Here is a 27080-nt window from a genome sequence, read left to right on the forward strand (position 1 = left end):
TTCTTTCTTTTTCTTCTATTTAATTTTTTAAAAAGTGGCCAGACTATTACTGTTTTCCTGCAAAAGGCTAAAATGTCTTTGGTAATGGCATTTCCTTTAACAATTTGGTACTAAATATATCTTGTTAACTTAAATGTTTTAATTTAAATATTAATTCATAAATAAATAAATAAGAAATGTATACATAGGCAATGATGGATAATATATGGAAGAAATATTTAAGGAAATGTCAGTTTAAGAAATTCCTATGAATTTGGAGGACCAATTATTATAATGTAATTATAATAGCTACATTATTATATTGTGTTTATAATAATGTAACAGAACATAATAAGTTCAATAAGGTGATTTATTCTCCACATAAATAAGATAGCCAGTGTGGCCCATGGACTTAAGAAGTTGGGCTGGAAACAAAGAGACCGAGGCTGTACTCTACCTTCAACCACTGATGCTTCCTGGGTGACTTAGAACCATCACTGTCTCTTAGCCCAACTGGTTTCATGGGATTGTTGCTGTAAAGGGGCGGGGGGGGGGGGGGAATGAATGCTAGTGCTATACCTCCCTCAAGATGTATCCATCTTGAACTGCTGTATAAATGGCAGGCTACACATCTAATAAATAACAAGAACAAATGAGAATGAAAAAGCTACAAAACCAATTCACTAAATAAAGTGTTTTTTCTCTGGTGGGACTGGTTTATCAGGGCAACCTGGTTTACCCAATAATGGGATGGAGCATATGGCTTCTGTTTTCGCCTTTCAGCCCCAAACCCAATCCAGGGCCTTCGCAGGCAGTCGCTTTCACGACAAACTATTTTTTGTTAAATTTATGTTTTACTGACAAATTTTCTTTCTCACTTTATTTGTCAGTAAAACTGGGGTGCACTTTATTTAGATCATTTCCTCAGCAACTCTTTTTGAGTGTCTGCTAATAGTTTCCCTATCTACATATTTAAAATAACTTAAATATGGAAGGAAAAACAGATTGATAGGGCTATCCTATCTGGTCTGCAACCAGTGAGACTACCACTATTTAGCTAGTGGGCACAGGGAGAAATAGGCTGCAATCCCAGGAATTTTGCAGTGTTCCCCACTGACTGAGTGAATGAGTAAACTTAATTCACTACAGTTCTAATACCAGCACCAAACAGCTACGAAAGGAGCAATCCTACTTTTTATATTTTTAAAAAAGTCTAACATTCAGCTCAGTCCTTCCAAATGCCTACCAAGTGTCACCCAAAGCTTGAGACATACCCAACGTAGCTGCTCTGGCACTTCTGTCCAATCCAATAGGCTTGGAATGATAGCCCTAAGGATATCTACTGGGCATGGTGTAAAAAAAGATAAAAAAGGGGGAAGCCATGTTAACTTTTTTGACCACATCCTGCAGACACCTCTGGATGAGTCCATCTTTGCTTTGCCTCTTCCCCATCTGGAGTACAAGTGGAGCGAGAGTGCTAATATTCACTTTCTACTTTGAGATAGTAGCACAAAAATAAGTGTAAGTTCCAACACCAGTTCCTTTTCCCTACGACAAAGCAACATTTTTAATTCCTAGTTACAAGTGGTAGGAGTATATGTATATGTAGAGAGAGTGAAAGAGAAAGATATGTATCTTTCAGTAAAATTGTGTTGAAGATTTCTGATATTTAGTAAGAATATGCAAGACATTTGGGAAGTATTTTAGCAACAGAAACAATTGTCAATAAAACAAGTGAACTTTCCTAACCACCAAGATGTTGGTTTGTGTATCTCATACATTCTTTCTTTAGCAGAGGTAGCAAAATAGGCAAATACCATGTGAAACGATTGCAGAATTTAAAGCAGTATTAAATAAGGTTGTGCACTGAAAACTATCAATTTGCATTAGCATGTAGACATTAGGAGAAGACAGATGAGCCAGGACTTTTCCCATACAAACTCAATTTTAAGCACCATGAGCGATGAGTGATGCTTATGAGCGATGCTATTTAAATTCAGAAAATAAAATGTGCATGTTAGATAATGACACATTAGTCTGTGAATGCAACTTGATACAATAAATCTGTACGCAGCATCACTGAGCTATCTCTAGAATATTACATGTGTCAATAGGGCAAAACCTAGAAAATAGTAAGACAGATAAAAAAAAAAAAAAGCTAGGACAAGTCTGGGCTAAATAGACTGAACCTTAGGAGGCCTAGCTAGAATTTCCAGGACCAAAATTTAACAAAAGTACCAGCAAATAAAAACAATGTTCTTTGCACTCATGAAAAATGTCAAGAAGTTTCAAGGCATAATGAAGTGGATGTATCTTAAGCATTAGCATAAGCAACATTTTTAAACCAAGCAATACTTGGTATTGATAGAAAAGCAAAATCCAAAACAAAACTTTCCACACTTACTTTAATTTAAAAAAATCATTTTTTCCTACTTCTTTCCTAAGTCTTCTCATCCATCACTCAAAGTATATTTGGAGCTACATGAAAACAAGAGTTTTGCAGGGTAAAACCACTTTAGCATCAACACTTGGCATTTTTCTATCCCAATCCACTTTGAACTATTTAATTCAGTTTTCTTTGAAGTTGTCACATGCTTTATTCCCTGTAACAATACACCTTCTAATATCTTTCTTCTGTTTTCTTACATGCGTCATTCATTTTAGCAAGGTGAAGGTATCCTTTTCCTATTTAGTTTTTCCTACTATTAGACCATGTGCAGAATGATTATGCATAAGAAACAAAATATAAGACAAAGATAAGGACATTCAATTTTGTCCAATAATTGCATTATGTTAAGAATAATGGAAGTAATGAATCAAAACTCCAGATAGAACTTTAAATGGTCGATTTGGCTCTAGTCCACCTCCCCTTTCACATGATTTCATCGACTGCGAAGGCAAATTTTATTTTATGTCAGTCAGTAACAGTCTTGATGTAAAATTCATAGCTTTTCTTAAAAATCATTTTGTTTCAAATCAAGTAATCAGTTGACCAGTATTGCCACGAGACAGGCTTAAAAGTCTCAAGAATACCTCAAAAATCTTGATTGTCTTAAACCCAGACAAAAGCTAGATAAGTCCCCACTCAAGCAGCACAATCCCATGTGTTTCTCTTTGGATGTATGGAATTATAGAAGCAAGGATATTTCTACCATCCTTTATAGGTTTAAGTTTTATGCTACTTTTTCAAAAGCAGTTAGATACCAATCAAGTGAACCGATAATCACCACAGGCGGCTTTAGAAAAATAGGTGCAATAGGCAGTTATATGTGCTTCAACAATGCAAAAGACTTGCTCATTTCTTGTCTTGAGTGAAAATGTTTGTCACAACTCTTCTTGTTATGTGGATTCTCTGGTGGGAAAAACTAAGGCCTTCACAGGATGAGGTACTGTACATACCCTGCATAGAATTAATTATTCATATTGAGTGAATAGCATAGATGATTTCCAAATGCAGTCAGAGCTGGCCATCTCTTCTTCCTGGCTGATTTTTAAAGTCTTTAAATAGCAAACAGGGACTTATTTTTAAACCACAAGACATTGGCCACTGGCATAGTGCTTCGTACCTCAAAGAACTAACTTTGAAAATAAGGTAAACAAAGCCTATTCCTCACCCTTAAAACATTCTGATGTGTTCCTGAACTATAAGTTTACTAGGTTTCAAGCAATTGGAGATATTTGTAGAGAAATACATTTATCAAGAAATCCAATCCAATCCTTACTAGGTCTTTAAATGACCTTTCTTACTAGAATCCAGTAAGCACTCTTTTGCTGTAATATCTGTGCAGGTTTTTTTTTTTTTTTACTGATTTTCTGTAACTGAGCAGAATAGGATAAGATATAGCATTTTTGTGACAGATGGAGTGGTGGTGGTGTTATTCCACTACTAATAGATATGTAGGTGGAGATGGGATATGGTACATACATGTGTAAAATGTGTACTTAAAATAGTGTTTTAATCTTGGTGCTATTAGGTATGTGATAACTTTTAAGAATATATATAAACCTCTTAAAGAATCAGCATCACTAATTGATACCCATAGTGATAGATTTGTCAAGGGAAATGGAAAGCATCAGGGAAATAGATATTTAAAATAAATACATGTGTATATTTATTAAATAACTATAAAACAGTTCAATCAAACAAAGCAATCCCATGCTTAAAATAGAGTGGAATGCTAAAGTATCTTACAAATTCATTCAAGGCATCTATGAAAAATGCTGTGCTCACAAACTGTTGCATGTCTATGACAGCTTTGGTTTAATTTGTATGGGTTCACAGAGGCTTCCTCCAATGTGATCATCAAATGGAATGAAGAATTTATTTCCACTTCAGTATGTAAATGTCATTACATTTAACCTTAAAAGAGGAGCTCAGAATGAACACTGGATAACTGCTAAAGAAAGAGATATCCAAGCTCTAGATTCCTATTTATCTTTGTGTTTTGACAAATTACTTAAGCCACTATTCCTGGTATGCAAATTGTTAAGAAGCCAGGACTGACATCACGATTTCTGGTTTACTCCTCCTGTTAGATTTATAAGAGGAAGAAAAGAGGAAATATTTTCTATATTTTATTGCGATGAGTTAGAAAATCCCGTTTAGGGTATTTTAGAGGAAGTATGTGTGAATCCACACATGAAAAGGAACAGTTCACTAGATATCTTGCAATACTAATCATCAATTACTATTTTGGTTTTTCTCATAAATCTAGAAAAAGAATTAATTTATATTTGTCATTACTATTTCCTGAAGCTTTCTAAAAATTAGGTTTGGAACCTAAAATTCATTATGTTTACCAAATGAGTGTACCTACTATCGGATTTGTTTGGAAATCACAAACAAATTTTGTGTGTGTGTGTGTGTGTGTGTGTGTATCATCAGCATATAAAGGACTGTGTGCCAACAATATCTTCATGAGGAAGATTAGCAGAAGAACTGTTTGGAGACCTCAGTATCCATAAAACTACGGCCCTCTTAAGATGACCAACTTCAGTGGCTGAAATAGGAAAAAAGTTAACAGTTGCTGCATGTTAAAAATGTTAACTATCTGTAAAAATCACTATTTAACGCATGGGTTTTCGATTGTACAAATGTTCACAATGCACTAGTATCCAGAATATTCTTTCACGTGCTTATTTTTTTTTAGTTTTTAATGTTAATATGCAAAGAAGTTTGAAGCCATTCCAATGAGACTTTTTAAATAGCACTTGAATCCAGAAGTTTTAGGTGCTACACTGTTGTGCGGTACAGAACTTTAATGCCAGCTTTATCCTTATTTAAAAGGATGCTGTTAAACTACGAAAAAACCACACTGTAAATAAATACACTGCTTACCTCTCTGAACAGCACTGCTGTACTTATTAAAAGAATCCTGTGATGTCACACTGAGCTTGTGTTTTAATGTTATTTTGTCATGTCAAGTCTTATAGTACGTGCCGTTCAATTTCCATACAATATTAATTTCTTCTGTATCCTATCCAAATGACTCAGAATGGATTTTTATATTCACCTTGAAGGAAGACAGCCATGTTTACTGCTGTTAAAAAGATTGGACTGGAAAAACCCTCATCTGACTCCTCTGTTATTTTGTTAGTGAATCTTAAGAAAAACTACACATTTAATGAAAAGTTGTTCAGAAAAAACAAAACAAACAAACTTCTGTGATCTTAGTATAGTCCTAACTGGCAGGCTAGTCACACCAGCTTCTATTCTCTGAATGCTAAAGGAAAACTAGAAATGTGGTTAATTCCTTCACAATTTTTATTTTTATTTTTTCCTCTTTCCCTGCCCTCCTCCCAATTCCTCATATAATATAACCTAGGCTTGGATAAATGAATTAAAATTTCAGTGCCTTTTTTGAAAGAAACACAAAGTCCCATCAGATATTGACAGATGGAATGGTAGTGGAAAAACAGGTTATAGTACTATCACCAATACCACAAATGGAATTTTGATATTAAAGGGTAAATCACACAAATAAAACGGAGTAAATGGACTTTACTCACAATGGTGGGATGTAAATAGTGCTGACTTAGGATGTTTATAAATTATATGGAATTGGGTGTCAAAATGGTAAAAACTTCAGGTGGTAAACAAAAAATAAGCAACTGCAGAGTTCCATATTAGGGAGTAGGCATCTAAACAGCAGATGTCATTCAGTATGGGCAAGTTATACATGCTGATGCCAAAAATCCCAACTATGCATACAAATTAATAGGACGAGAGCGAGCAGTGACAATGAATATGTTGACATAGTGGCATCAGGAAGGGCATCCGACTAGTAAACACTCTACACCATATAGTTGCCCCAACTCTCCCTGAATTAGCAATAGTGCTTAGATTTATATACGACTTCCCATTGCTTTAACCACCTCTAAGTGGTTTACAGAGTCAGCATATTGCCCCCAACAATCTGGGTCCTCATTTTACTGACCCTTCTCTAAAGTATTAGAACCAGAGATCACCCAATGAGATTGAATCCTGGAAGAATCAGGAAATATGGAAAAGGGAAAACATTTTTTACACAATGCATGATTCAATTTGGAATTCACTCCAATGCTGGCTACCAGCTTGACTGGCTTCAAAAAAGGATTGGATTCAAGAAAATCATGGGGATCAATGGTGAGTAGCCTCGGTTGCCTCTGAAGCCCACCAACTGGAAGACCAGTGAGCTTTTCTTGGGCAGTTGGTTGGCCACCATGAGAACAGACTGCTGATGGGCCAGAAGTCCAAAATAGGAGTACACAGCTCATGCTTTTATGATGCCACTACTGAAACAGTGAAGTTTTGAGATACATTAAAAATATGTGTAAGAAATGAATAGACCATTCAAGCAATACTCCAGGTCTCAGTTGCAATAGTAGTTAAGTAATCATGATTATTTAGGTGATGCAGAAGTGGTTCATGAGGCAAGGACAAATATACCTGTTTAAAATGTATCAATGATCAAATAGTTTATATTTTTTGTTTAAGATGGGAAAAGAATCACCTTAATTCCACCATCTATTTTAATTCTTTTTTTTTTCAATAAATAGGGGAAACTTGCCAGAGAAAGGTGGCATTTATTGATTTCCCCATTGCATACCTGACCTTATAACAAAAATTAACAAGGTCTACGTTGCATCCTTGATTTATTACAACTGACCTGCAGGCGAAAAAAAATAGAACTATTACATTAAACACTTTGATTCCATGTAGAATATCTTAAATAGAACAGGAAGTCAATTCAGGAAAAGATAAAATAGTTGGAAGCTCTTAAAAGCCATCATGTTGTGAAACTCCATTTTACTTACAGACGATTAGGCAATATCCCTGCACATCAGCTTATCAATAAACTTTTATACATTTTTTTTGCTATAGTACAAGAAGAAAAAAAAATAACCAGAGCTCACAATGTACAGTTCTTACACTATTTTCACAGCTTCTGAACACTATACATCTTTATAAACATACACTGTAATATAAATGCTGCACCCTTAATAGTATATTATAACAATCTATGATTAATATGCTAGAACTTCCATCGCACTGAGTCTGCGTTGGAAGCTACCTCCATTTTCTGATCAACTGCATGGAAATATTCTGCTTATATAAACAAATAATAGAATCGGGAAATGGGTCTCTATAACTATTATTTTTTCTTTTTTGGCGAAGACAAGGAAGAGCCAACAGAAAACTGATATGTAAGGCTGGGAGGCTCTGTACTTCTTTTGCCTGAAAGGACTAAAAAGAAGAATTATTGCATTATTAAAGGCCAAATTCGATTCAAACAATATCTCATTTGTTATTCCATATGTTCTTGCATGGGCAAAGGTTCCTGTTTAGACTGTTTTTCCTCTTGAAAGTTTATTAACCAATTGGTAAACTAGAAATATAAGAGTTAAGTGGCTACAGCAATAAGATCTTGTTTCCGTTGTGTTGTGTCTTACAAGGGTCACTTCTTTTCCGCTGTCAGTTAGAAATGAGTATTTCATCAAATATAGCAGAAAAAATTAATACCATTTTAATTTTATATGGCTTTTTTTCTTGGATTGACAATATTAAAATTCCTTGTTCTGTATTCTGTCCTTTGAAGAATTTAACACATTCTCTTATATTATCAATATTGACTATGTGCCATCAGATTGGTGTTGGCTCAGCAATTTTCTCCATAATATATATCAATAAGCCATCATAAAAACTGAATTCCATTTTCAGAATAGTTCAGTGGAAATTGAACTCATCATCCAAAAATACATCAAATTAATTAGCACCATTTTGCTGTGATTTTGGAAGTACAGGTTATCTAACTGAAAAGGAGGAAGGAAGCTTATCTTCTTTGATATTGGATATCAGACAGGAAGCAGAGATCCAAATCACACCTGGAGTTCTTTAATAAGGTAAATACAGCTATTCACAACTGCAGGTCATCCAGTGTCCTTTCCAAATGTGAAAGTTAGCCAGCTAATCACCAGGTTACAGTTAGAAATCAGGGGTCACAAGCCAGTTAAATTCCACTGAATAGTTTAATAATTCCTCAGTTCAAAATTTTATGTCATTGGTTAACAGTTTGTAGGATACCTAATTCTGCTGAAGACTGGTTTCCATGGAAAGTGAAAGAATACATTATTCTTCCTCTCTTATAAGTTGAATTGTTAGCTCTTTCAACACACTGAATGTTTTTTGGTAAAGAAATAATCCATTTTACATGATCACTCTTTCCTCCCCCAACATTATGAAGTTCTGCTGAGCCACACTGTTTTAAAAAATATACACTGTGGCTGAAAAGCAACAGAATTTCAACTCAATCTATTGCACTTTGTGAAGAAAAATATATTTATATATATATATTTATATATTATCCCCCGTTTGCCTTTGCTAGCTCCAGAAGGTAAAAGTAGCTCCATTTGGCTGCACAAGTTACTGTCTCCCAGGCAGTATTATTATTTTCTTATGTTTCGAATCAGACAGACCAACAACTAACTTCCTTTCCTTTAAATTATTTGTAGCAGTTGGAAGAATTTGAGAATAAAATCCCTCCAGTCGCTGCTGAGAAGTTTCTGAGTTTAGAACTTAACTTTTAGGTGCTATCCAATCATGATCAACAAATAAAATGTTACTTATTTCCACATTTTATGTATATGTCCACAAAAAGAGCAAAACAAAGTCTCTCTTTGATTTGACACTAACACTGTGAGTTCGGGTATTACATGGATGCACTTGGTAAGTGACAATGATATACAGACAGAATGGAGGAGAAACACCAACATTATTGCACATGGTGTCTGGGCGAGCATTAAAACACTGCAATATGGGGTGAAGATTCTGTACATCTTGCTTTCTCTCAGCACTTGCACTAGAGTTTTGATATAGCAGCAGTATCAATCAACATACATTGGTGAGCTGGGAGTTGTTGGCATTTGATCCAGGATTTTACAAACATAGCATGCAACATCCACTGTTCGTTCCTCATACATTAGAATGAAGGGATGTTTCTGGAAAGAAAAAAGGAACAAAACAGTCTGTCAGTATATGTAATCACAAAAAGTATCTATAGGACATAAAAGTATTCAATGTCTCTATGTACTTTAAATTCCATGAAATTTATTTACTTATTAGGAAAAACAATCCTCACATGGTTTAAAATAGCCATAAAACCTTCAGAAAAAGCATTTGTAAATAAGACATGATTTGACTGAAGCCCTTCAAATGAAATCTTCAAGTTATTTACAATAAATTGCCATGCAAGTCTATTATCCAGGCACAGAATTTCAATTTTATAATCCAAACCTGGGGAAAAAAACTGGTTTGCACTCAATGCACCATAGAGGGAAGCAACCATCACTTAATTCTATGTAAGTGCAATATAGGAGATATTCTACAGCGTGAAAAATACCAATGTTTCCATTACAGAACATCAATCATTCTTCATGACAGGAATCACCTAAACCTTCAATTAAATCTTGCTGATAGGTTCATACTCCATACTCACCAGAAGCTCCTTATACTTTGGCCTTTTGGATTCATCCTTTGTAAGGCTAAAAAGATTAATAAAAAGATTACAGATTAAAATGATTGCAGAAAGGCATTTGAGTTAATTCTTGGACAGCACAAGTTAAAGGAATTATCAGAAACTGGTAATTCTAATGTATTTGGGCACATATTCATTTTTCTGTGAAATTGCTATAACCTACAGACTACTACTTGTTTTCAAATTCTCTACCTACAATGTACAAGCTTTAAATCTATAGCACTTATTTATCTATGCTTCCTTTTTCCTGCCTTCCAAGCTGTTCTAACCCCTTAGAAAAAGTTTTCTAAAAAGACATCTAATATATTAACTTATCCTGTCAAAATAGCAATAATTAATAATTGATCAATAACAAGACAGAACATAGCTGGAAGATAGGGAACAATCACAGCTTCTTTTTAAAAGTAAAACTTAGACTTTCCCAATGCTACAAAATAAATAATATCACTTTGTTAAAGCTTTCCTATGAATCAACTCCTACAGCCCATTAAGAGTAGATGTATTCTGAAAACAACATTTAGATGAAAACCAGCAGGGAGATTCATTCTACCCAGACTGAAACATCTGAGTTTAATAAACTAAGCTACTAAAAAACTCTCTTTCTGTGAGCTGCTCCTTCATGGCAGCAAAGAAACTAGGGAATTATAGCCGACTTTTAGCTTTCTGTAACACCCAAAGTGATAAAGGATTGCCAATGGATTTCAACAAATATGAACTTGTGATTGACAAGTGATTGTGATTAATGTATTCATTCAATTACAAGATTTATAGACCTCTCCAGTCCACCAACTCTGAGCAGTGCATAGGTCCTCAATATTGGAGATTAAAATCATACAACTATATCCTACATTCCTACGGAACTGTAAATCCTGAATAAATACAGTAACAGATTTTCATCAATTTTCTAAAAGCCAGGAGGGTCAATTGTGTATCTGGGGAGTACAGTTCCAAGGGAGGATTTGCAACCCAAAAGACATGTGTATGTGGCCCCTGATATTGACAATCTTCTATCAAGGGGACAGCAGTGAGCCTATCCTACTGAATCCTATCGGATGGGCAAATATTACGGATTTCTGGGAAATGGTGGTCCCACAAACCATGAAGGATTTGATGACAATCCGCATCTTGAATTGCAACTGGAAGCAAAGTAAGTAATCCAGTGCAATTCTTGGAGTAGAAGTGGGAATGGTAATGGAATGAGAAAATGTTAAGGGAAGAATCTTAGAAAAGATTATTTCGTTCTGAGAAAGCGTAGGAAATTCAAAACAGCCCTGTCTTGATTTTGTTTAGTGTAAGGTAGAGCATAGAGAAACTGCTACAAAAAATAGCATCCATATTCTGGTTTATTTGAAAGCCACTAAACAAAGTTCCAGTTTGGACATAAGGGGAGCCTATAATTTAACTGCAGATTCCTAGTTTTTGCCTTGTGTGTGCAAAAGGATAGTGAAATGGTTTCAAAAAAACGGTTTAAATATTGCTTATTAAGGCATAAACTGATGGTCAAAATGTGCTTTATAGAGTGTTTGAAACATTAACAAAAAAACAGACTGACCAAATTTCCAAACAAACCATAAAACCTATTTCTGTACTGTTGTCAAGAGACTGACATGGATATTTCCATGAAATCATCAAGAGTTGAGCATGTCTCAAAGGAAATTTATTAGTTTACTACTAAAGTTACATTAACCAGAAAGTTCATTAAGCTTATTAATCTTTCTGCTTTTCTTTTTACATAATTGAAAGTTCTAAAGCAATTTCTTTTATCCTTGTTACTTTTACGCGTCTGAATTCCTGTTTGGTTTGTTGGTAGATTGGATAATGTTTCCCATCTGGCATAATAATTTAAATGAGACTCAGGAACCATTCATTTTATCTCCAATATAATATAACAAATGCATTGCAAAGTTGCAAATACAACCAGTAGAAGTCTATCAATTCTTGTCAGTAATTATTATAGCAAGGGTAGGCAGTCCAATGTCAACCAAAATATTTTGATTAACCTCTGTCGATCTCAGTGAGCAGAGTTACTGACTTGGGACTATGAAAAAAATCTGGATGGTATCCAGTTGCCTACTCCCATCAGAACGATGATGTGAATCCAGCTGAATGCAATCAGCACCATATTACGCCAAGGGCTCGATTACCTTTGAGTTCATTCCCAAATGAGCAATCTTACTTCTTAGAAAATTTTAGGGCCAGATGTAGGATAATAGCATACTATGGGTAAAAACAACTATCTCCATTCACTTCTATTTAGTATATTGTCTCAATCATAATCTTAGATATGACACACCAATTCATACTTAAAGCAAAAAAAGTACCAGGACCCTCTATGAAAGGAGAGGGAAATATCTACTCAATCATAGCAGATACAGATATCAATTCTGTAGTTCAATTAGCACATATCATTCTGTTTATTCAGGATTTACCAATAAGTTATAATAATTTGAGTCATTTAATCTTAAAACTATATTTATGGTCATACTGTGAATTTCCTTCTTGTATTTTATGATTTTTTTAAAAATGTAATTTTACAAGTTTTCGTCTCCCGTTGCATTTAAAAAATTCCATACCTTTTTTAAAATTAGCTTTACAGGAAAAATATTTTACAAAGTTACATAAAAATGTCACAATAAATAAAGACTAGTATTAATTTAAAATCTGAAACTTAATTGTCTGAAGTGATTGATACACGTTCCTAAGAAAGGCTTATTAAATAAGCTATGGTTGACTAGTTCTCATTATCATGCTTTAAGTGTAAGGCATAAACCATGTTAAGCAAAAAAACAGAATGGTTGGATTTACTTTGGAAAAACAAAACAAAAAGATCTTATTTTACCTTAGCATGTTATACAAATTTATTTATATAGATTTTATAGACATATACCCTAAACTGGTGGTTCTCACCTTTTCTTCACCATGGACCCCCTTTAAATAACTCTGTACCCATAGGCCATGGCCACAGATCCCCAAGACTTAATTCAAGATTTACATTTCTTCAAGCCCGCATGAATCCCTATGAGAATCTCCTAAACAGAATAAGATCAAAATGAGACATACTCACCACAAGTTGACAAAGTTGATAAAACTTTGGGAGAATTCCCGTTCCTCTGAGTTGCTCAGTTGTGGTGGGTCTCCTTTGACCACTTGTGTCAGCTGATCAAATACACTATTCCATTTAGGATAAGGAAACCGTCCTGTGGCTAACTCATACTGCAGCAAAGAGATCAGCACAAAACACACAGGTTGAATTATTCAACACGAAGTTCACAAAAATAGAAACAGTTATTGCTGCTATTATATATTATTCTTCCTTCTGAAGGAGCCAGGTGCAGGATATAGTGTAATACAATAATTCTATAACAATGATAAAATGTAAATCAAGGCATTCCAACTGAGACAGTAAATGAACTGCAGATCTAACGCTCCTAAATAGTTAAGAGTAAAGATCCAGGCAATTATATCTACTAGGCATGGGGAAACAAGTATTTTAAGCATTGTGTTAGGCTTAGCCATTTGAGAGCTACCTTCCTGGGAAAGAAATTCAATAATTCACTATAAATAAGTCTCTACCTTAGATCATCTTAAAGCAGCAGTAGTTGCATTATTAGTGTTAACTACAGATTATCACAAAATACATCTATGGAGATTCTCAGTCATCCATGTCATGGTTGTCTCAAAGGTGCTTTTTCAAGAGGAAAGTCCAGAAAGTCCAGTTGCCTCTTGAAAAAGCACCTTTGGGATCACAAACTATGGTAAATCAGTACAAGAGAGATGAACTTTTAATAGTTTACATTCTAAATTATTGAGGATATGATATACAAGTAGTAATCCCTTCATTTGTGCCTGGGAGATCATACTTGGCTATTCCCATTAAAATGTGTGCATTCTGTATAAACTGTAGCTTCGCACAAAGCACATAGCCTCAATCCAAGAAAAGCCAGGACTAATCATTTGAAGCTAAACAGAAGCATACATTTATTTCCCATGGCCAAGGATACATATAGAAAAATTGATATTAACATTGAAAAGGTTAATGCTGCATGCTCCCTCAAATCTGTAACAAGAAATCTGGAACAGATTTGTATGAAACAGTACTTCACTTCATTGGTGCTGACCAATGATTTAAAACTTTACGCTAAAAAAAAAGCATGACTTTCTACTTGAAGCGAAGTATTCTTTACACAAGCAATGCTTTTATACATCCACTAGGGGGAAGCACCACATGGTACAATAAAACTGAAAAAAGTGAACAAAGAAGCCCAAACTATGTACTTCTGAGAAATTCAGATGGGCAGATATTTTATGTTTATAAAAGCAACACCTCTCTAACTTTTACATTTCCCAAATCCTTTTATCACTTCATAAGCAGATTTAAGAACTTCTCTTCAGCAACACTCACTATTTCTTACCAATGTAATCCCTAAGCTCCAGACATCAGAACGTACATCATATCCTTGCCTAGATGCACTGGGGTCTATCCTCTCTGGCTGAAATAAGATAAAAAAAAATAGGTATACAAGGGAAACATCAAATATATCAAGAAATGGTATAAAGATTACACAGTGAGTTGGAGGTAAGACTTTAGGTAACACCAACATTTCCCTCATCAAGCATCACTTTCATAAAGAGCAAAAACCAACAAGAACACTACAATCTGGTTAGCAATTTCTGGGCTCTGTATGAATTGTGCCAGTTAAGCATAATACGATCTATCGTTTATACATCAAACAATCTGACACGTCTAAGCATACTTCAGCCTAAGTACATGTCAAGGATTTCTTAAAACTGGTGCTTAAATTGAGTCTCTTTGCTTGTATAATACAAGTTGCTTGTATAATTTACAAGACAACCTGAAGGGGTGATCATGGTAAGAAACCAATGTGCTTTTAATTCCGATCAGGAGCATGCTCTCAAAACGGAGTGTGAAGCTGCTTTTTGTCCAAAGCAAATTTAGGCACATTTTTAAGAGAGCTTTACTATCATACTATAGTTTAGAATTCAAGGCCTCCACTCTTTTTCCACAGTAAACCTGAATTCTAATTTTCAAACCTATTTCAATGATCCTTTTTCTCTTAAGGAAAAGCAAAGATTCCAATGATAATGAAATGTGTCTCCAAAACTGTATTTCATGGAAATCATCATTTCCCGCCTTCTTTTTTTCATTGTAGAAAGCTTTTTCTAGGAACTCTCCAACTTCGACTAAGTTAGACATTTATTCCTCCTGCAAATTGTTCCTTGATCTGTCTAATATTAGAGAATCCAGATTATTAAAGATTATTAAAATATGTGCATGATTTGTTGTGCATCCAAAGCTACTTAGCATGAGCATCCAGGGATGTGATGTTTTACAATGAGACTGAAAATTATATATTAAAAGTTATAAACTACAGGACAGGAATAGCTTGTTGAGGACAAGTGCTGTATTTTATTATTGTTATAATTTTAAGAATTTTTCTACTGGTTCTGTTCCGGTTCTCCTTCTGTTTTTATGATAATAATTCTAGGTCTATTCTAGGTTCTGTTTTTATAGTTGTCTGATTTTAGAACTGGAGATCATTTTGAAAATCTTCAAAAAAAAGGGGGGGGGAGAAATAAATTAAATAATCACATAAATGTATACAGTTTATTTATCCACTAGATCCATTTTGAATACATTTAGGAAGTGAGAGGGTCTCAATACTTCTGAGTCTCTTAGTCTATTAGACCATGTCTGGGTAGCAGGTCACACAAGAATGTGGCAAACAATGGACTTAACAACAATAAAACCAGGTAATAGTTTTGCCTACTGGCAAGAATAAGATAAGCAAACTTGAAGATAGGAGGCTGAAACAAGGCCTCAAGAATCCAGAAATCAAGGACAAATGAAATGAATGCCTTCAGTCAGTCGTTCTCAACTGGTAGTCCATATAATCCAGCTACACTAGAAATGGTGTGGATGAGATTCAAGAGGAGTTAATAAAAACTTTAATTTGGTTTTTAAATATATATCTTCTCAGAAATACTGGGTCTTTTTATTATCAGCTCGAAAGCCAGATTCTTTGCTATAACAAGTAACAGAACTGAAAATATGAGGCATATTTCAAGCAAAGCCAAGGATACCCATTTTGCTCCTTATCTCCCCAAAATGTACCAAAAAAATCCCTAATATTTGATTCCCTCCACTCTCATGGTTATAAAATAGAAGGTGCTGGGCTACATGTGATGTCTAGGCTGTATTTTTTACATTTCTAGCTCCATGACTTGCCTTGTATATTCCTTTCCCCGTCAAATGTGCCAACAGTTCCAAGTTATCTATCCATCAATTTAGGCAATTAAAACTGATCCACGGGATTGATCCTGGATATTTAGTATTATTCTATACTGTATATTAGGATTGTGGGGGGGTGGGGGGGAAAGGGGGGGGTTCATTCTTATTCCCATCTCAGCAACTCAATTTTCCAATCCCACTTACTGCCATATATGGCCGGCATCCAGCATCTCTGGTTTTGGCAATGGAGTCTACAAGTTGTCCACTAATGCCAAAATCACAGAGTTTAATATTTCCATTTCTATCCAGAAGAATATTGGAAGGTTTTATATCTGAAAGAAATAAGAACAAAGACATACTTATGAGGGCAAATTTCAGTTACGATACTTTTATTTCAATCTACTGAAAGCTCCCAAACAACAAGAAACAAGATCAAGATCTTGTTTGCATCTTTGCTGGAGAAACCTGATGTTCTCTATCCTTTTCCCCACCATACTTAATCAATAGTGGTGCACCAAACATTTGGAATTTGCAACAGGTATTTCAAAGTTGATATAAATTCTTCTAATCTCAACGTAAGTTTTTCAATTCTTCTTTGGCCTTACCAAAAGTGTTCTGAGCTCCGAGTGAAACATTCCAAATGTGGAATGTTTACAATTAAACTAATTCATCAACTCTGATAAAATGTGGACAAAAACACATTATTCATTGTTTGTGGCTAGGGGCAAGCTGCAAAAACTAAGAGTGATAAAGAGAATTTACTAATACCTGTTTTCCTAAATCCTTTTTATATTTAATAAATATGATATAAGGAATGTATCCAGTAATGTTCACCCAAACATCCATGTTTCTTTGGTCTACACATAGAGATTTCACTGGCACATTCTATAAGTAATTGATCAGCTATGGGCATACTGTGATACAGTTTCTTCTCATTTGGACTTTCTCAAACACATATACATATACAAACTGAGATTATCGCTTTTAATGAAAATTATGCAGCATAAAGGCAAAATATAACCTGATGTACTGTACATCAGGAATTACTAGGTAATATTTTTAACCCACGTATGAAGACACATTGTGAATTTGAAGGTCAACATTAATTCCACTAAGTGATAGGTAAAGTATCTGCATTTTTTTCATCAACTAAAATTTGTTCTGAACATATGAGTCTGGTGATAAATTGTAAAAGCAAAGAAAAGGAGATTAAATTAAATTAAATTCACAACGCCTGGCATGGGGGCGCAGTGGTTAGAACACAGTACTGCAGATTAACTCACTGCTCACTCCAGGAATTTGATTTTGAGTGGCTCAAGGTTGACTCAGCCTTCCATCCTTCTGAGGTTGGTAAAATGAGGACTCGGGTTGTTGGGGAAAATATGCTGACTCTGTAAACCACTTAGAGAAGGCTATAAAGCACTATGAAGCAGTATTTAAGCCTAAGTGCTATTGCTATTATTTCTTTAACCACAGAAATTAGATTAGTACTTTTTGCAGCTCAAGCTAGCACAATAAGCACTAGAGAATGCTGGGAGTTTTAATCTAGACTGGTAATTTGCAAGGTCCTTGTCTTTACTTCAAGCTGTATTTTAACCTTTCTGGGGGCAGTGAATCATCCAGATTTCCCAAGGGTGAAAGAAGGAACTTCTATTATTTTAGTTGGTCATTTTGGTGTTTTTTACCTCTGTGCATGCGCAGAGGGTCTGCGCGTGCATGTGATGCGTGCACTTCTGAACCGGTAAGAAAGGTAAGTAGATTTCACCCCTGCTTTCAATATAAAGACCTTCAATTTTATTGTACATGGACTTTAATTACTAATAATTATTACTATAACTAGTTGATGTGGAAAATTACAATGTTAAAAATTCAAATAATTCATAGTAATTTAAAGCAAAAAAAAAACAAAAATCAATTATAAGTCACTGTTTGGGACCTGGAACTTCCTTCCCTGCATTTGTAGGAAAGAAAGCAGTGGGCAGTTTTCTCCATTTCCTGAAAGTTCCCTCCAAAAATGATTCCTCGCTGTTCCAAATGCCTTACTCTTTAGTTCTCAATTTTTTTTTTTTTTTTTTTTTTTTTTTTGTAATTGCTGATCATGGAGGCAGGAATGAGCAAATATGCCCATCTTTACTAGTGGAATCATCATTTGGGGGAAATAAAACTGAAGGTATATTCCTGCAAATGATGTTAAGTAATGATCCACACCAATACAAAAGAGAGGATAGCAAATTAAAGAATAAAACAAATTAGAAATGATAGTAGATTAAAAAATTGAAATCAAGAGGCTTTTAAAATTATAAAGATAAATTGTGACATAATTAAATGTCTATAGACACATGCAAAGTCTCTGAATGGTTCCATGTTTGAGATATGTTTCCAAAGATCCAGTTTGAAAAGTTAGATAAATTATTTGTATAATAAAGACATACCCAGATAGGCCTACCTCTGTGAATGATTTTCAAGTTTTCTTTTAAGTGGTTTAATGCTTTCACAGTCTAAGAGAGAAGACGAAAGTTTTATGGAGTTCTATTGAAGCCCTATTAATATCACAATTCCAAATCAACAAATGCTTTCTAGAATATATTTCAGGAAAATTATAAAGCAGAAATCCAAAAGTATCATTTCAAAGTCTTAACAATATTTTTTTACAACATAGTTGATTAAAAAAAAGATAATTGGAAAGGAGTTCAATAGTACCAGTAAAGGAAGAAGAAAGATGAGCACAGGTAGTCCTTGGGTTATGATCCTAATTAGGATTGGAATTTCCATTGTTACACAAAACCCTATACATATTTGCTTTTCCAGAGTAGACACAGTTAAAATCTCAATATAGCTTGTTTTTCTCAAGTTCATTTAGCTGGTCAAGGGAGATTTAAACAGTTGTGATGGGAATCCATAATGTATGGAATGACTCCCCTTCCTACTTAAATAACATGGTTTAAGAAACAGTAGCAGCATGGTTGTGATGGTTTGTAGAATTTCATTCTATGCATCTTTTTCACCATCCCAATGAACATCATTCAACCTGCCCAGCTGTTTGGATCCCTTTCTGTGTCAATCAAGAGAGTGTTAAGTAGTGGGCTCAGAATTGCTATGTTTGAAACTGGGTTTTATCCTTTCTACAAGATTCTCTGCATTACAATTCTGCAGTCAACCAAACAGCTGACTGAGTTGAAGCAGGTTAGAAAGTCCACACATACATACCATACCCTACACACCTACATATCATACTCACATTTGGTAGGGCACAAATACATACCATATTCACAGTTCATCCAGTGAATTACAAATATTTTTTTTTCTTAGCAAACAAAATAAGCCATTTTTTAAAAAGTCAGCAAAACATCAGTTTTTCTTCAGTAATAAGTCTTAAATAAATCAATCTCAATGCTGTCTAGAAGCTGGTTTGGGAAAGCAAAGCAAAGTAAATCAGAAGCCTGCACAAAAAGAGGAGCTTTCAAAGAAAACTTACAGCTAAAGTGATTTTGCCTAGAATTTCTTCCGGAATAACATCATCTAATACACTATATACATATTTGTAAAATTTATCAAACGAGGTAGACATGAGCTCCATACAGATCCAACAGTCACCCTAAACAAAGAAAGGAAAAGGGTTATTATTTTTATTGTTAAAATGAAAAAAATGTTTTGGATGTTGTGTTAACTAAAATAAGCAATGAAAATCTTCTCACATACATTACTTCACATTCTATTATCCATGCTAAGCAAGCAAAAATAACATTCTTCAAATGTACTTTTTGAACAAATTCAAAATTCATCTACTTCTTATAAAGGAAAAAGTATTATTTTTTAAAAATTATATATTGACTACCTGATGGGTTAATGGGTGCACTGTATATTTAAATGACATCCTTTAGTTAGAAAAACCCGATCAATTTCATTATATGAAGACAATTATATTTGATTCATGAGTGGGTTAAATTTTAATTTATTTCATGAAAAAGAGATGTTTTCTACTTAATGTGGCCTGTTGACTGAATGAAATGAGAATGTTATACTTTATGACTTTGTGTCCTAAACTTATATGTGATATAATATCAACAATAACATTATGTTCCTTGGGCTTCGGATCTGCTCCATAGAAGGAGGTCATTATCAATAAGCAAGCTTTTGTAAAAAGGCAAGGTTGCACAGCTGATCAAACTACTTCTCTAAGGTGCTATTAGAAGGTGAACATTGGACATATATCCTTTTTGGTACACGGAGTGGTCAAAAAGCTCAATAACTATGAGTTCAATGCCCTGCCCAAAACACGTCCTCCACAAAATGAAAATAAAGGACTCAAGCATTCTTTGGTGGACTAGCTAGAATAATGTAGCAAATCAGGACCAGGATGGTTGGGTTTCAAGTCACCACTGATCCAGGAACCTCATAAATAACACTGAACTAGTTACAGTAAAAACTCTTTGTCTAAACTATCCTGTAGGATTATTATGAATGTGAAAGTATGTCACATTTGGAAGGATGATTTGCTTAATATGTAATTAAGAAAATAAAGTTTGAAAAATGAGCATAAACTCATAATGGCCTTTTTTTGTCAAACACCAAAACAAAATCATATTATGAAGCTTTCTTACGTTCAACTGTTAGAACTACTCCTGATAATATTTCTATTGCAGGTACCCCACTTCATGCAATGTTATCCAGAAAACTTTCTATCTTGCCCTTCAATTATTACCCATTAAACCTTCTGAAAATACCTAAACGTTTGGAGGCAAATTAAGCAAATTCTGAGTGCCAACCTCTCTGAAGAGTGCTCCATAAAACTGAACAATATACGGGCAGTCACTACTTCTCATTACTACATCCAGATCCATTAAAAGCTGTTTCTGTTCCTTTTCATCCACTGTTGACCGAATTCTCTGAAAGAACGATAAGGACAAATCATTAAACTCAAGTCATAGTAGACAGATTTTTTAAATATAAATGGACGTTATCAATCTGAAATATTTTAGAATGGGAGAAAGTACTAGTTTGGCAAAGACTTAAAATTGAACAGAAAAAAATTAAACCAGTTATTAAATTTAATCATACAGAATACATCTGTAATCATACAGAATACATCTGTAATCATACAGAATACAATAGAGAGAGAGAGAAAAACAAACACACACCAGAGATAAAAGCTAACATAGGTCAGAACTTATGTTGATGCTAATATGGCTTGTTATCTGCAGCAGTAGTTTCCCTGCAACACACACACTTCTATGTCCAGTGCCCATCTTCCAGTGGGCTCCTCCAATATATCCTTCCCAATAAGCTTTTAGTCATATTGTATTTCTTGAAATAAGGAAAATGGAAGCCAGGAGGTGCTATTTCTTGTGAAAACCCTTTCCTTATAATTAAAGCATGCACTATTCTTCTCAAACTGCAGAAACTACTGAAGATGGAACTTTTTAGAATAGTATTCAGTTCAATAGTTTGTTGCCATCACCTTTAATTTACTTTGAATTACTTACAAAGATATAATTGATGTATATTTGATTCATCATCACTCTTATTAAAATCTATCTTGACTAATTGTAGTTCTGAGTAGCTATTCATGATTTTAAATTAATTTAATATTGATCTTTAATGTTTTAATGTATGTTTTTGGTGATTTTTTCCTCAAGATGCGGTAAATCAATAGAGATTCAGAAGTATATAAATAGAACAAATAAATGAATTTTAAGCTCAAAGTTTTGAATTTGAAATAATTTGACTACTAATATTGCAACCTATGCATTTATTCTGAATGTTGTTCTCTGCTCATAATGGCTGTGCAGACAATTAATTCCATTCAGGCAGAGAAACAAAATTCCAAGGACCAATAAGTGACAAAGAGATAAATGTTGCAAATTTCTGAACATAGAGAAAATATTTTCATAGGTACGCTGGATTTTGCCTATTAAACATCTTCTGACCACTCTATAGCATTTAAAAAGAACATTTAAAAGTATTGTGTATAAATATATTATATACAATAATGGTATTTTTATGCAATTTAAAAGACATGCTGAATTTCTACATTTCCCTTTTAAGGGAAATGTTTGTAAATAAATAAATTTAAATACACACAAAAAAGATATAGCTGATGCAAATCATTCAGAAATCTATTTTTTTACTAGCTGTATCTTGGGCTGTTGGACAACCTATAAGGTATGATGAAAGCAAAGGCACCATTAGCTCAAGGGAGAGAATTCTTGACTTGTAATTCATACTACTAAAAGTCCTTGGATTGTATTTGACCAAAAAGAAAAAAGAAAAAGCATGTTATCAACCATTGGTTAGCAGGATTTCTGCATATCGCTCTGTATGATATTCTTGTTCTAATTGACGCCAATGTTTTTCATCTGTTTTTTCAAATTTGTTATTGCGCTTTGAAAACCATTATTTACAATATTTACAAGAATGAAGGAACTGACAGTTTTCATCTGGTGAACAGCAGTTTTCGTAAGAAATTGTGGAAGACAAATATTTTAATCATGCAAGTAGGCAAAGAAATATGACCCTATGGAGACAAAAGGACTAATTATCCTTTGAGGCAATGAACCAAACTTGACAAGCTAAAAAAGGTTTCCAATTATGTATCAGATGGATTTTCTATTATGACAGGAATAATTTCTAAAACAATATTACATCTCAGCACAATTGTTTGTAATAACTGGAATAATTGGAAAAATGTCATTGCCTGAACAGTGAAAGTAAGAGTACAAACAAGCTAATTACTGTATTAAAGTAATATTGCATTAACCTATAGTAAAAGTAAAAGCACCAAGTCCAAAATAGTTCTTCACAATTTCTTCCTATTAACGAAAGCTTTGAAAAGCTAAATATCATTGAATTTCAAGGTATCCGACCCCTATAAATATTACAAAACCATCTAAAGGAAACAATGTCAGTGTTTTTTCTGAGGTACACAGAGTACAGTACAGAGTACAGTAGTCTCAAAATGAATATTCATAGAAAGACATGGGATTAATAAAATGAATGAGGACTGTTCAAGCATTACCAATGACACTACTACACTATTAATCTCACCTGAATCATGATTTTTTAAAAAATATTTAAAAGCAATAACTTTATCCTAAATTGGTAGCAAGGATACCAAACTACACTAGAATCTTCTTACATCTATACTGAGATCTGCAATAAACAAAACAGCACCACAACTTTGGTGAAATGAGTAGATGCCTTATTTTTTGTTTGTTTTTTGTTTTACTTGGCTAAAGAATCATCATCTACCTTCAAATTGTTGGATGGAAGCCATCTGACAATCAAATACTAAATTATATCCAATAAAAAATGCCAAACTATGTCCTGGATTAACATTAGCTAATCTGTTTAGAACTGGTTCACTAAACTAAAACCATCTCAGCCTCAAATCATCTCAGGTCTGCATAGCTTGTCTTCTTCTCATTGAACTTCCTCAACCTTGTTTACTTCAATTACTATTTGCAGCAAATGCTACGAAGTGGTTTTTCAGAAGGGGATTTAATCCTCTTTCACAAAGGTGCTCCATGGACATCCCTCTTTCACAGTTCTAAAGCAATTTTTTAAAACAATTGTAAACAAACTAATTTAAAACTATGCATGTCACTGAGTTATAGCCTAAAGCCCTAAGCAATCATATCTTACACAAAAAAAATCTTTATAGCAACAATAGTCTACTCATATTATGGATCTTCACTGAAATATAAAATATCCCCAGTGCCTCTCCAAGGAATAGTTTCCCAACCTACACAACCCACAAAATAGCAGACACAGAAAAGTTTTGCTTTATTCCAGAGATATGCTACATGTTTTCTGGGCAAATTATTCCAGAGCTATCTATCATTCTGCATTCCAGAAATCAATAAGCAAAAAATTCATCTCTTTATTCGGACGTTATGGATATTGAAGGTATTGCCTATTATCAGAAAATGAAGTCTTGATTATAAAATGCATTGGAAAACAGATGAATAATAAATAATGTGGACAAAAATGCCAAATGCAGTCTAAACATATGGCTGGTTTTTTTTTTATCCTAGCTTTTTTTCCCCCCAGTCCAGGGTCTATATTTTCAGATCAGCCAAATGTTGATCTATTCATTGTGTCTTGAATTGACTGATTGGCTTATTGCCCTGGTCAGATTTCATTGGATCAAAGTGAGTGACCACCCTAAAGTCATCCAGAAGGCTTTCATGCCTAAGAGGGGATTAGAACTCACAATCTCATTGTTTTAGTCTGGTGTCTTAAACTACTAGACCAAACTGGCTCTTTTTTCCAAAATTGATTTCACGTTTATTTTATTCTAGTAGTCTCTTTAACTCAAGCAATATCCATTATTTATGGCACTAAATAAGCCATCAGTTCCCTTAACCTTCATCGTTTTTCTTTAGATCTAATAATTTCTAGAATGTTAAGGTCTCCTATGACCTAAGTACAGGCCTGACACCATCTGTAAAGTAGTTCTTTTGTGTATTTCTTGAATCATTAATGTGCTAAGTGGCAATCTACTCGCCCCAACTCTTGAGTTTGTTCCTTTTAAAAAATTTCTCTTGTTTTACGAACATTTTTTTCCTTGAACAGCTGAATTCACTTTGGCATTTTATTGCCATTTCTCGTAGAAATTCAGAAGGAAGTCTTTTTTGAATGGCTGGCCTTTCATCTCAAAATTAGCTTATGCTTAACCTCTCTGGCAGAGCTCTAAGAACTACATAAGTTTTTTCCAGAAAACATACCAGATGGTTATTATAAGCAGAACTCATATACTATTCACTCATATAATGTCTCCAAAAAGCATAATGGAAGAAAAATATATATAATTATAGCGTACCAAAGATGGACACTTTTAAACGACAAACTTTATTTTTTATATTCTTTTTTATTTATTAAATTTACATGCCATTTATCTCACTGTTGAAGTGACTTAGGACAAGTTACAAAATGATAAAAGATCAATATAAAAACAGTTAAAATTTGTAAGAATTAAATATCGAGACTAAAAATTAAGGGGATGAACAGCACAGGAAGGAGTCTTCTCTCTTACCCCGTCAACTATCTCCAACATAGAGCATCCTCACTGGGGCCCCAGGCCGGCTTAGCAGAACGAGGTTTTAAGGCTCTTCTGGAAAACTAAGGGGATGGAGGCGGATCTCACTCAAGGGCAGAATGTTCCAAAGGGCAGGGACCACAGGGAAAAGACTCTTAGACTCCCACCAACCAATATTCCTTGGCAGACAAGGGCCATAATAAGCCCTTTCTGCTGAAACAAGTGAGGTGGGTCCATCCCACTAGGGTGAGACATAACTTCAAATACCCTTCATACAGGTAGTTCTCGACTTACAACCACAATTGAGCCCAATATTTCTGTTGTTAAGTGAGACATTTGTCAACTGAGTTTTGCCATAATTGTTGAGTGAATCACTGCAGTTGATAAGTTAGTAAACTAGTTGTTAAATGAACATGGCTTCCCCATTAACTTTGCTTCTCAAAAGATTGCAAAAGGTGATCACATGACCTTGGGACACAGCAACTGTCATAAGTATGAACCAGTTGCCAAGCATCTGAATTTTGATCACATGACTATAGGAATGCTGCAATGGTCATAAGTGTAAAAACGGTCATAAATCACTTTTTTCAATGCCATTGTAACTTTGAATGGTCGTTAAATGAACTATTGTAAGGCGAAGACTACCTGTATTAAGTGAGGGGTGGACTATCAAAGTCTTTACAATAAACCAATGATGTGTTAAGTAATGATCCACACCAATACAACAGAGATGGCAAACAAAAATAAGACACCCCCCTCATTTACGATCTTATTCAAGAGGGGGGAGCAGACCTGGCGGGTATTACTGGCGGGTATTACGGAGACCTGGTTGGGCCCGGAGGGAGGGGTCCCTCTGGTTGAGATGTGCCCACCAGGCTTCAGAGGATTCCATCAGCCGAGGGCCCAGGGGAGGGGCGGGATGTGGCGATTATTAAGGTCCTGGTCCGAGGGAGACCACTGTGTCACAGATTGCCGGATGTGAGTCCCTCTTTGTGAAATGGGGTCATGGGGTTCAGATGGGCTTGCTGCTTACGTACCTGCTCCCTGCCTCGTGGCAACGGCCCTGCCCGAGCTACTCGACGTGATAGCCACAGTAGCAGTTGATACACCCAGGCTTATGGTCATGGGTGATTTCAACTTGCCGTCCGTTGGTGAAACGTCGGAGATGGCTCGGGAATTCATGGCTTCCATGACGGCCATGGACCTGACCCAGTTAGTTCATGGCCCCACTCTCGGGGGGGGGGACACACTCTGGACTTGATTTTTGTCTCTGGCCAGTGGTTGAGTGGTCTTATTATAGGGGATATAGACATGAAACCCTTGTCATGGTCAGATCACTCACTCCTTCATCTGGACCTTCGAACCACTACATCCCGCCGCAGGGAGGCGGAGCCAATTAGGTGGGTCCGCCCCAGGCGCCTGATGGATCCTGATAGGTTCCAGATGGAGCTTGGGCCATTTCCTGAAGATCTGGCACACGACTCGGCCGAGGACCTGGTAGTTGCCTGGGATCGGGCAGCTGGTGGGGCCTTGGATCGAGTTGTGCCTTTGCGGCCTCTGACCCGGTGTCGATCCCTCACGGCTCCTTGGTTCACTGAGGAGCTGAGGGAGATGAAACGCCGGAAAAGATGCCTAGAGAGCGGTTGGAGGGCCAGTCTCACTGAATCTGACCGAACACTGGTAAGGTCGCATATTAAGACCTACTTAGGGGCGATAAAAGCGGCAAAGTTTAATTACTTTTCCGCTCTTATTGCATCATCAGAGAATCGTCCGGCCGCCCTGTTCAGGGTGAGCCGCTCCC

General features: G+C 35.1%; 2 protein-coding genes across 9 annotated transcripts in view; one reads left to right on the forward strand and one right to left on the reverse strand.

Moving 5' to 3' along the window:
• Positions 1-27080, forward strand: part of MYOCD (myocardin) — a 90065-nt gene that overhangs the window by 42593 nt on the left and 20392 nt on the right. For 2 of the 4 annotated variants that reach the window (XM_070937483.1, XM_070937485.1), the window contains exon 13: positions 4865-5352. The exons of 1 other annotated variant lie outside the window; for it this stretch is intronic. In XM_070937483.1, coding sequence (XP_070793584.1) covers positions 4865-4944 — 80 coding nt within the window. In that variant the 3' untranslated portion in view covers positions 4945-5352. Of the gene's footprint in view, positions 1-4864; positions 5353-27080 lie in introns of those variants that run through there. One more of the 4 variants, XR_011600008.1, reaches the window with a different exon arrangement.
• The window catches only part of MAP2K4 (mitogen-activated protein kinase kinase 4), a 55416-nt gene continuing 35432 nt past the window's right edge, over positions 7097-27080 (reverse strand). For 4 of the 5 annotated variants that reach the window (XM_070937491.1, XM_070937488.1, XM_070937490.1 and 1 more), the window contains 9 exons: positions 21009-21128; positions 19718-19837; positions 18689-18740; positions 16447-16574; positions 14405-14482; positions 13057-13205; positions 9954-9999; positions 9356-9456; positions 7097-7705 (listed from right to left, as the gene is read on the reverse strand). In XM_070937491.1, coding sequence (XP_070793592.1) covers positions 7546-7705; positions 9356-9456; positions 9954-9999; positions 13057-13205; positions 14405-14482; positions 16447-16574; positions 18689-18740; positions 19718-19837; positions 21009-21128 — 954 coding nt within the window. In that variant the 3' untranslated portion in view covers positions 7097-7545. Of the gene's footprint in view, positions 7706-8473; positions 9457-9953; positions 10000-13056; positions 13206-14404; positions 14483-16446; positions 16575-18688; positions 18741-19717; positions 19838-21008; positions 21129-27080 lie in introns of those variants that run through there. The other variant, XM_070937492.1, reaches the window with a different exon arrangement.

This window comes from Pituophis catenifer, unplaced genomic scaffold, assembly GCF_029215685.1.
Source record: "Pituophis catenifer annectens isolate HBS135680 unplaced genomic scaffold, rPitCat1.0.hap2 SCAF_2, whole genome shotgun sequence".
Lineage (NCBI taxonomy): Eukaryota > Metazoa > Chordata > Lepidosauria > Squamata > Colubridae > Pituophis > Pituophis catenifer.